This window comes from Dermacentor albipictus, chromosome 1, assembly GCF_038994185.2.
Source record: "Dermacentor albipictus isolate Rhodes 1998 colony chromosome 1, USDA_Dalb.pri_finalv2, whole genome shotgun sequence".
NCBI classification, from domain to species: domain Eukaryota; kingdom Metazoa; phylum Arthropoda; class Arachnida; order Ixodida; family Ixodidae; genus Dermacentor; species Dermacentor albipictus.
In genome coordinates, this window is record NC_091821.1 from 244,440,993 (window position 1) to 244,453,311 (window position 12,319).

Here is a 12,319-nt window from a genome sequence, read left to right on the forward strand (position 1 = left end):
GTTTTACGGCAAACTATAGAGGGGCGGTGCTCTTGACTCATTTTCCGTGCGCAATCTTCATCGCTCTAGCAGTTGTCTAACACTGGCGGACTCCCAGCCGTAGTTGCCATATTGATATCGTGGATGAATTCTGGGGTTTTACATACCAATACCACGATCTGATTGTGAGGCACGCCGTAGTGAAGGACTCCGGATTAGTTTTGACCACCTGGGGTTCTTTAACGTACCCCCAATGCACAGGGCACGGCCGCTTTTGCATTTCGCCTTTATCAAAATGTTGCCGCCGCGGTCAGGATTCGATCCTGCGACCTTAGCAACGCAATACCATAGCCGCTAATTAGCCACCGCGTCATTGATCACGTGTACATTTTGATAACTGCGCGCAAACCTCAGCTGGCCGATGCTTGACTTCTCTTTCTAGAACAGTAGATATGTTTTACCCATTACCATTGCATATCATATCCTGCTTCATCGCGATGTTATATGATCGTCATAACCAAACGTTAGCTACAAGCGCATATACAGGCCGGCTCTGGAAGCCGGCCTGTATATGTGTGTGTGTCTGTATATGTGTATTTGTGTATATGTATGTATGTATGTATGTATGTATGTATGTACGTATGTATGTATGTATGTATGTATGTATGTATGTATGTATGTATGTATGTATGTATGTATGTATGTATGTATGTATGTATGTATGTATGTATGTATGTATGTATGTATGTATGTATGTATGTATGTATGTATGTATGTGCACAAACACACACACACACTTTATAACATGACTTATTTTGTGCTTATACCAGCTTTCCATGATAGAGCACTCAGATGAAAGCGCGGATTGAGCCGCAAACACAGCTCATTTAGCATGATCATGCAAGTAACTTAGAAGTAACTTGATTAATAAGTACAAGTTACCACTAAAGGTAATTAAGTTGGAATACTGTAGTTACTAATTAAGGCTCACAAAAGTAATTGTAAGTTACAATTACTTACGGCGGCGCCCGACGTCTGTCGGCGCCGTTTACTGTATTACGCCGGGCGCCGTTTTACTCACCGACGGCAGCAAAGGACGGTGATGGCGTATGTAGCGTCACCACTCCCCGGGTTGGGTGGCGGGAGACTTGAATTTAGAAAAAAGGTATTCAGACCCTTCAGATACAATTTTCTCGTAAACTAAGTCTTTTCTTGGCGCGAAAGAAGTCTTGCGAGGTTTCTGGAAAGGTATTTAAACAGTCCACGTCGACTTAGTATTTGCCTTTAGTGACCCTTTAAGGCGCTGAATTTTTGGAAGCCCGCACGTTACGTTCGCAGATTAGTGGTAAAATATACATAATTTTTATGGGTTCGGGAAACTAATTTCATGGCGTGATTTCTAGTATTATTACGAGTATTAAAATTTCTAGTATTATTAGTATTAGCGATATATATATATATATCGCTAATAAGTTATATATATATCGCTAATATATCGCTAATAATATCGCTATAAGTTATATATATATATATATATATATATATATATATATATATATATATATATATATATATATATATATATATATATATATATATATATATATATAAACTTTTGCACCTTTCATTCATAATCTGCATTGTGATCTGTTCTGAGTCTTACTTGTTCCGTTAGCGAAAGCTAAAGCATTGTACGTCGTGGAATTAGCGCACAGTCTATTCTATGACGAGGTTAATACTAGCTAGGTTCCCATTTAACAGCGTGTAGAGACCTCTCAGTGAAGCTTGGGATACATCTGTACTTAACTTTATAGAAACGTTTATATAATGTACATATGGCCAGGATCCTTATAATATCAACACAGGATAGCTTTTGACCAGATGAGCAATGACTCGTCGTATCAGAAGTCGGGGTGATCGTCGTAGCAAGGGTCGAGTCAAGGACTGCATGAATACGAGACTGACTGGCATCTCAGTGGCGAGGAGACGTGGTTTACCTGCTGGCAAAGCGATTGCGTCGGACGCTCGAAAGGTAGTGTTCGGGAAAGATTATAACCAGATAAGAGACAGGCCGGAAGAGTTTCCACCAAACTTAAGCACGTTCTACACAGATGCGCTCTCGGCACAGGTTGAGTTCCCTTTGGCCGTCCAGTTTTCAGGCGTTCATCCTTTTATGCCTGCTCCTCCACACATTTGGTAGGAAAATTATACCGATGATTTACAACGGTCAATTGAAACCGCGTCAACAACATGGCTATAGGCACGGAGCGTCGTTCGTCTCAGCGTACGAACATTGTGAGGAAGATGAGATTGCGCGGAAATATTTAAAAAAAAAATCAAGGAAAGAAAACGGGCAGTGGATAGGATACCTGGAGAATGAGGACACTCTCAATTGATTATTGCGAGAACTTGCGGTAATCGACGTGTCCAATGTGTGGACACATATCGAGACTGAAGAAAAAAATGAGTACAATTAAGGGCAAGAGTCTAATACGGGTGTCACACGGCGATCGAGCCAGGTTGGCTAGTCTAATTGTCGTGCCGCGCCGTTCCGGCACCAATATACGTCAATCGATGTCATTTTGTATGTCACATGGAGACCACAGAACTCGGAGAACCTCACAAACTCGCTTGCGTATAACGCAATTATCAACTATGATATCAATTCGCCGCTTGAGAAGCCACTTTGCCTCAAAGTCCAGGCACTCGTGCTCCAAATTTGACGTCGCACATGGTTGGCTGGAACGCCAAGCGCGTTGAGTGTGAGCTCATTGTGCACTTGGGAGCTGTTCTGGTCACTTTTGTATTAGCTGGAGCAAATGGTTTAGCTGGTTTGGTTGTGTCTACAGTTGTCTGCCGCATATTTGTTTTTCGTAATCGAACCTTTCCACTTTTAATGTGCTTTACCGCATAACCAACTGTATTGCGGAGAAGCTGAATTTACGCAGTGATGCTTCTGGTGCAAAGACTGCTCATGCTTCTTAGTCTAGTGAACATTTTTCGTCAGGGCATTCTTGCTCGCGCTGTCAATCATGTTAATAGAGCGATAAAGTTTATTCAGTGTTTAAAGGGACACTAAAGTGAAAAATGATTTCTTCTGCATCAGTAAATTACCATTCTACAACAACAAAAACACCACTCTTACAACGATAAGACATTTGCTAAGCCAGAAAAAGCGCAAGAACGAAATACGGGTGGCGACGCCTACTTAAGTTCCCGCACCTGGGGGCTGTGACGTCTCGTATTTTGATGGCATCTTCTAGGGCCTACTATAAAAAAAACTACTATACTATATAGCTACTATATACTACTACTATGTATAGCGGTACAGATTGACTACATTGTGTTCTAAAGGAACCAAATATTACACATGGCAAGTTTCAGGAACCTTTATTCAGCCAACGCGTCCCAAATTCGAAAACATACTTCGGAATTCCTTACGTCACGCTGACGTACCGGCGCTGAGGTTTTGGGCGCGAAATTCAAATACTGATACTTGACCTTCATTTTCTCATCTAATAATCAAACTATTTTTTTTAATGACTGCCTACAGGGTTCTCAAACAATGCTTCATTAGTCTAAACTTATTTATTGTTTCGCTTTAGTGTCCCTTTAAAACCGATTTATGCAACGCTCCCTAGACGCTTGCCGATTTGTGTTTGGGTAACGGCTGCAGCATTTAAATGAGTAACTATATCAAACAAAATATTATATTGAAGTTATGATAGAATCAGGCTGTTCTCGTGTCTTTCCAATGTGCAGACAAGTACTGATGATGACTGGGATGCAACTATATATACCTTTGCTAAAAGGAAAGTAAAATTCCAATTAGAGGGGAAAAAAAAAAGAACGTTGCATAGCCAGAATGCACATCAAAATCGTAGATATGCTCCCGGCCAGACTTCAAGGTAAGTGCCGAGCACGTCAAGTTTTACGTAAAACCACCAGAGCAATATAGCATTTGGCTTATTTTAATATAGCATTTGGCTTAGTTCTTATACATGCTATAACAAGAACTAGCCCATTCATCTTGAAAGATGAGCTGAAGTAGTTTCATTGTTGTTTTGGATAACCAGTGTATTCTTGCACGAAAATATTAACATAATAGCATAATTAGAAGCAGCAGGTTCGTTATGTTACCGTGTGAATTAATAAATTAATTTGCATCTTCATATATCAGTAAGAACATTTAGCCGCAGAAACGGGAAAATCAACGACTGCCGAAACGTACGTATGGTTCAGACACACTGGTTGAAAATTAGGAACACCGGATAAACGTTGGCCCTTCATTGACATGATTAACCGCGCAAATAAAAATGTCCTAACGAGATGTTCAGTGGACTCCGTAGCATGAGCAGGCTTTGCACCAGCAGCATCACTGCACGAAAGGCAATATATATCTGCACACTACGAACATTTGTATCCATTGTTCAGGCATGCGCACGCACGAAAAGACAGATGCACACAGCCAACACTACGCGCTCGACTGGTTCTTTATTTTATGACGAAGCCTCCAATGCACGTCGACCGAGCTCCCGCAATATTTCGACGTAAGATTGTCGTCACATCCGGTGGTTTTATTGGGAATTTCTAGACGCTGCCTGCCTTTCTTTAAAACGCGCGCGTCGTCGTTAATTCGGAATGGCTTATTAAATTAAAAATGCGTCCACACCGAAGGGCATTCGAACAGATTAAAATACCCCTGGACTGGTCACCTCCGGGATGACGACTCTTGGCCGGAGGTCCCGTTCCATGCTGGTGCAGTGGCGTACGTGCCGTCGGCCGGGTGGGCCGGCCTCGGCGGCTTTGTTTCCCTTTCTCATTTCAGCCCCCCATGACCGCGTGGGCGCGCTGATTGAAGACGCATCTCTGCAGATGCCCGGGCTGCTGTGCGGCGAACGTTTATTTGGCTAACGAGAGAGGGTACTTTGTAACGCTCCTTTTTTTTTCTTTCATATTTATCTTTTCCTGCCATAACTGGCTGCGCCATGGCGTTGGAGCCAATAATGAAGGACGGCAAGAACGACAAATGGATCGTTAAAAAATACGTCTCCAGGCGTCGGTGTGTGCGTCGCCTTGGCCCATGCCTTGGCCGTATTTTGTGCCGGCTACGCGCTGACGTCGTCCAGATCCTCGCCGCGCTCATTGTGGAGAGAGAACTGACTGGGGCGACTGGAGTACTCGCATTCGAGCGCTGCTTGTTTCCAGAAGCGACGGCACTGGGCATGACTGACTGGCCGCTTTCGAAACGGCGTAGCACCGCGGCGCCCGTTTAGTGGCGAATATGTTGCGGTTGTTTTAAAGGGGCCCAAACCAAACTTGCACATTGAAAGTTGACGAAATGCAAGGTCTAAACAGAGCATGTAATGACTATACAAGAGCCATTATTTCCTATTTCCTCACTCTGGCCCAAAACACACAGGACTATATCGTTGTGTGATCATTGTCTGTTATTCGTTCTGTTCTTATTCTTCTTTGTTTTTATGTAGAATGGAATATAATAGTAAAGAATGTCAAGGGGCATCGGCACTAAAGGCATACAGCTTTGCCTGGCAAGGCACCGGGGCACTGAGACACACTCGTATAGTCAAAATAAAAAGTGCAACTTCCACACATGGCAATGTGAGGCAGCTGCCTCAGAGTTACCAGTACAACGACAAACAATAACAGCACATATTGTAGATCATTAGCGTAATGTGAAAATATGATATTACATGCAAGGTAACAAGTATAATTTTATTAGGCATTTAAGTGGCTTAATGTATTTCGTATCATCATATGCAACATATACAACAAGAGAATGATCAAGCAGAGTTGCTACGGCATGTTTACTAGTTGAGAACTGTACTTAGTTTGACTGTGCAGTACAATAAACTGAACCTCCCTGAAATTGCAGCTACTACATTTCACATAATATTTTTGCATAAATACATCAGGGAACCGTAAATTTGAGTGAAGCTGTATTAAGTGTTGAAAGAGATAGTATCTTAGATCGAATGAAATGTGGCATAGAATGTTCATATCTGTCTAAGCAATAAATAGCACATGTTGTGCTCTTTGGTAATATGTGAAGGGCAGAAATATTTTGCTGCATTGTAAAAAAACAAACCAAGAGCCAGTATTGTAGTTGGGATTTTATAAGGCTGTGCTATAGCAGCATTTTAAGCCACACAGAAAGCATGCATTTATATTTAAAAGTCCCAGTGATTTCAGTAACAATTTCCTTAATATCGTAACAGGCTGATTCAAGCTTCAGTGCTAATCATAAAAAACACTAAGAAGTCTTTGTGAATTTTCATGCTTAATAATATGTTTTCTTACCTAAGACAGAATTGGTCATCAAGTTTTTTTTTTGTTTCAAGCAGTAAACAGAACATACTTTGTTTTCAAAATGTTTAATTGAAGCTGGTTAGCATTTATCCAGCGGGCTGAGTGCTGCAACCACACGTTACATTGAACTTAAGGGAGTATAGTAGGGCAAATCGACCAAAAAACTGATTTTTTGATTTCATCAATAAAAAATAATACACACTGTGGGGAGCAAAACAGTGCAGCGGCGAGCGCGTAGGAGCGCTCTAAGCCATTTAAAAATGGCGCCAAAAAGCGCGCCGCCTGGTATTTAAACGTGACAGACGCGAGGGTTTGTTTACATGTTGTTTTCCGTCATTTTTTCAGTGTTTACGTAATTATGTTTACTTCATGTTTACGTAAACGTAAACATGAAGAAAGGCTTTGGGGAAGACACCAAAAAAGCCAGAATGTTTTTGTACTCTGCTGGTGCATGTTGAACGGTTGTAGTGAAGGTGCAAACATAAAAATGCGTTTTTCTCAAAATCACTTTTTTCAAAATTTTCGGAACTTGATGTACCTTTTCTGGAAAACTATACAGCCCATTACGCTGAAATTTTCCGAGAATATACTCACATCCCTTGCAAGTAATCTGAACCTAAATGTGTGAAAAAATCACTCAGGTATAACTAAAAAAAAAGAAAAGATTACTAGAAAGACCCTCCACGGTGCGAGACGTGTGACGGCAATATTTTTTTTCTTGTGACGTAAATGTAGCAAAGCATTTTTTAAAGGTTCCAGTTAAACCCACTATTATACAGAATAATTGTGCTAAATTTCACGGTCATGCTGTTTTTTGTTTCTGAGGAAAGGTACTTTGTATTTTACATCATAGCTTAAGGTTTGGTTCTCAAATACACAAAAAATAAAAAAGGCCTGCAGTGAAAAATTACACCAATTAAGGCCAACACTATTGCTATTGAGCGTGCAGAATTTCACGCTAATATATAGAACAGTTGTTGAGATATAAAGCTGAAACCAAGATAGTTCATGCACCCTACCATACCCCCTTAAGGTTATAGTTATTTTGACACGAAAAAAAAAAAAATCACTTAGCATCATTCACATATAAAAGGTATGTGCTGTGTACAAGGAATACTAGTGAAGTCATTTATATACATTATTAATGAAAGCGGCCCAAGAATGGATCCTTGGGGTGTACCGAGCCGTATGACTCCAAGTTTGAATGAGATCCATTTAGTTTGTAGTTTCTTTTCATTGTGTGCCATAAGAAGGAGATCTAATGGAATACTGGTATTTTTTAATGCTATGCACAAATATCCTATGATAGTTGCATTGCCATTTGTTGGGCGTGTTGGTAAATTGAAAGCATATTTAGCGCCAGCAAACAAGGACGTAAGGAAGACGACAACACAATGCGCTGCAACACAATGCGATGCCCAACTGCAACACACAAGTTGCAGTTGGGAGTGCAGAATGTAAGTTGTAATCTGAATATTCACAGTGCTGGCTGTATAGCCTAGCAAGCGTTTTTAATGCTGGTTGGTAACAATGCATGACCATATCAAAACGCTTGACTAGCACGGAGAAACATTCTGCCATTAATACAGGAGCTGTGCTGCATCAAGGCATCATTCAATGCAAGCAGAGCTCACTGCAGTATCCACAGAAAACTAGCAAACTTATGAGCAAGAACAGTCGCATTCCATTAATTTCACGTCTGCAGGAAGGGTACTTCAGGTATTAAAGTTGTTGTTACTAAACGATAGGAAATTTTATATACATTTGTGGGTATAGATGAGCTTTTGAGTGTGGAGAAAAGTGTGAATAACTTTAATTTTCTGTCAGCTATCATCGCCACACGTGCTCAAGAGATGTTCCTGATAGCCATACATTTGTTTATCACTATTAGCGCTTATATCCATGCATTGGTGATGACTCCTCGCACATACCTCTAATGTCAGAAACAATGAGGGTGAACACTTGCACTTCTCATTCTATCCTTAGGTTTTGTTGCCCTCACTACATACCCCCGTTTATTAACACTAATCATATCTTTATGTGGGCCACAAACATTAAAGGATAGCATACCATTGTCTTCTTTTGAACCGCAAGATTTTTTACAGCTATAACTGCTGTTTATTTATAGCTCCTAAAAGCAGATAGTTGTGTAGAAGCTTAGAAGCCTTTCCGATGCTGTGTATAAAAAGGGCACTGTGGAAATTTCTCTATATAGGATTGGAACAAGAGCGATGGTCTGTTGTGCACAATGAAGTATATTTTATCCATAGCTTGCAGTTGCAAGCGTGAACCCAAAATATTTATTAGGCATTTTTTTACTATTATTCCTTGCTTCTTTTTCTGCAAGCTGCTGCATATTTAGGACAGGAAGGGATCAGTGCCTTATCATTGCAGTTTCAATGTGACCAGTTTTTAGTATATGCCATGGCTCTCACTTTGTGCTCTGCATGCATGCAACAGGTACTGAGAGCCCCGCACAAGCACACCTGACACTTGGCCTGTGGGTGCTACTGGGTGTGTTCACCTTCATCATACTTGAGCTGGTCTTCTCAGCCACAGGGCCCGAAGTGGAGCAAAGTTTTCCTCACTCTGATGTCAACCAGAATGGTGTTGCTAAGCCGGTCTCACCACCACAGAACTACAAAGCCATTCATGTGAGCACACTATCAAATATGAAAACCATTGATCTGTGAATGCTGCCTGAGCCACTTTTCGTATGTGTGCACGGAAAGAGTGAAGTGTCAGCCAAACCCTTACTGTAGTCATAGTATGATACCGAGGAGTCATGTGCAGTGCCCATGAGATGAAATGAGTCAATTTGCAGCTACCTAATTCTCACACTTTCGTTTCCACAATCTGCAGTTTGTGTGACATTGTTGTAATTTTGGCTTGTATACTTATATCAGAGTCCGCATAGTCTTTAGTGACCAGATTTGTAGCAACATGACATGGTACTCTCAAGTAATTGCACATATGGAACTTTCTACTTATGGTTTCTTTGTCACGTTTTATTCCGCAAGCACTGTACATTGCATCAAAGCAGTGTTTTAACACACTTTTTTGTGATTACACAGTACTATGTCAAAGTGATAAGGCTGAGCAGAGGAAGAAAGGGAACCGAGGGGCCCAGTCTTCATAAGTCACAACCAGATAAAGCCAGCAGACAATGACAACAAAGAAAGCATTGTTTATTTAAATGAAATGTAGAAATTGTAAATAAATGAAAATGAAAGTAGACGAGAAAGCAACTGGCCGCAGGTAGTACACAAACACACATCTCTGCATTACTCATGCGATGCTCTTACCAATTGAGTTCCCGTTACACATGCATGCATATGTGCACAGAGAGGGACAGTGTAGGTGACTACTCCATGGCAGAGTAGCTGTCATGTCCTCATACGAGCTATTCTGCCATGGAGAGCTACTTGTGTTGCACGAGAGTTCCCATAGCTCTCATGCCGATTAACAATACGAGACTCTCACAGCACTTTATTGCTTTTGCTTGGTGCATTTGCGAATGGGCGCTGTCATGTTGAAATATATTTTTTTTTTACAGGCTCCTGTGCATTCTGCACTTCAGCCAATTCCATCATTTAATAGGTTGATGCCAGTGCCACAGTATATCTGAAGCAGTCATTTTGGTCATACAAGTGATCATTTGATTCAGTTTTTCTGGTCTTTTACTCAACTGCTCTTCTATTTTTGGATCAAGCTAAGCAGCAGTACTTATGAAACTACAAAGGAGAATCCAGTTGTAACAATATCTACTGTAACAATGGACAACTGTGGCACTACTGGTATAGCACCTTCTGTGTTAAAGTAAACTATTTATAATACTTCTTGGGTACTAGGCGTGAACACACAGAAGAAACAAGGAAGGAGACGGGACAGATCGCCTTGTTTCTTGTGTGTGTTCGCGCCTAGTACCCAAGATGAATTGTGACCAACTTGCCCAACAAGACGTCCTTTTAAACATTTACAATACTGCTGTGCTACCTTGTTGGTACAACTGAAACTGGTTAGTACGAGGAAAATTGAAGCAAAGTTGCCCAGGGTTCTTTGCTAGATGCGGAATGCTGACACCAAATCTTAGTGTCAAAGCCCTGCAACTTTTCGTTCTTGCATTTTTGGGAAATTAGACTTGATTGCCTGTGACTAGAGAGGAGAGAAAGGAGTTGTAAAAGTAAATTGCATGGGTAGTGATTGAACAGCAAAAACAGCAATAACGCCTGAAAACGGTGTAGTTTTGTGAAAAACTTCACTGAACTGTGTGTACCAGATATATGTAAATTAGATGCAGTTTAGTTTCGTGTAAGGCAATGCAAAGTTTAAATTGTGTGTTTCAATGTTTCTTTTTTCAATTTCAACCTAATTTGGTTACAACCGTTATTGGTTTTAACAATATACTATTGGCATTTAAAGATTGTTGCAAGTGGGTTTTACTTTAGTGATCATGTGTGCAGAGGGTTTTGCTTGTTCTGCATTAACCTTACCACATGCAATATTTCTTTGTGAATGTAATTGTATGCTACACATATAACTGCTAATTTACTTCATACACGATGGCGACTTTTAATAGCAGTTTTATATGCAACACAGAAGTGTGTTGTATTGTTGCTGTGTTGTGCTACAATGAAATAAACGGATTATTGTGCAGGACATACATCCCTATTTATGTACATAAATTAAATAATTTATCAATAAGCATATATAGTTGTTTACTGCTGAATAAGTAAATTTGAATGGAGATGTGTAAACTAAGAACTTTTACTTCATGCACTTTCTCAGCTGTAGTTGTGCAAGCTATGACCTGAAAATATTTATGGACCATGCTACGACAATAAAATGTGCATGCAGACACACATGCACACAAGCAGGATTTCTTTGCAAGAAACGCTACATGGTAGAATTTCAGCCTGCAGACTCAAGCGCTAAGAAAAAAAATTTTTTTGCTGCTGATAGTAAATTATACACTTCACCTAAATACATATAACTCAATATCATTATCATTATAGTGCTTTACCGCTTGCTTTCTGTTTTTCTACCTGCAGGTCACTGGTTACTTAAATCTGATGGCGAATGGCATCGATAACTTCACCCATGGCTTGGCTGTGGCTGCTAGTTTCCTTGTTGGCATTAAGGTAGGTCATGTACATCTATCAGCATCATGGCGTAATCACAGAAGATAGGCCAGGCGTGTCCAGATTACATCTTTAATTGTGATGAAGGAAAAATCTAGGGATGCTAGAATAGTGAACATTTCCAAGTCAAATTGAATACAAATATTAAGAAATAAGGCATTTCATTATTGAATTGAGTGCTGAATATCTTCCTGCTTCTAAAGTACATAGATGTACAGAAAAAAAATTTTAAGAATAATACATTTATTTCCTTTGGTACATGCGAAAGCTATTTGCAAGCCTGTTAAATTTGGAGCTTGTAATTGGCAGGAAGTGAAAGGTGAAGTGAGAGGTCAACGCAGTTGCTGGTTGTCTTACAATGGCTACCTTAAGTGGCCAGTTGACACTGCATGGATCCTTTACTATGTTGGGCAGGCTTCAGTAATCGTAGTAATCCTGTATATATTCAGCTGTAATCAAATATTAAAAATGATCACATAAAATTAAAGAATTGAATACATCTATTTGAAAGAATAATGTTCGATGTGTATGTGTTCGAAATTTAGAACATTCGCACAGCCCCCAATAAAAAGAATCTGGGAACATGAATTCCTGAAGTAATCTTTGTCCTTGTAAAGCAGCTGAGTACATGCTGCCACGAACTACTGCATTTTGGAGGTGGCGTAATATTTAAGAGGTCAAGGGTATCCAAGCTCAGTATTTTTTCAAAATACAGTCAGTGAAGGACCAAAGGTAATAGACTTGCCATCGTTGTTTTTTATGACATTAGTTTTGAAAGTAAAGTTCACAGCAGGGTGCATTTTACACATTTTCATTAGTTTGCACAATGATTTCACAGTACAGTATGACATGGTGATATTGAAGCATGC

The 12,319-nt window shown here is 40.2% G+C and overlaps 1 protein-coding gene across 1 annotated transcript in view; it reads left to right on the forward strand.

The window, feature by feature from the left end:
- Positions 1-12,319, forward strand: part of Zip99C (Zinc transporter Zip99C) — a 53,504-nt gene that overhangs the window by 30,050 nt on the left and 11,135 nt on the right. The window contains exons 3-4 of the mRNA XM_065439699.1: positions 8,770-8,963; positions 11,361-11,450. Of these exons, the coding sequence (XP_065295771.1) occupies positions 8,770-8,963; positions 11,361-11,450 (284 nt within the window). The remainder of the gene's footprint in view (positions 1-8,769; positions 8,964-11,360; positions 11,451-12,319) is intronic.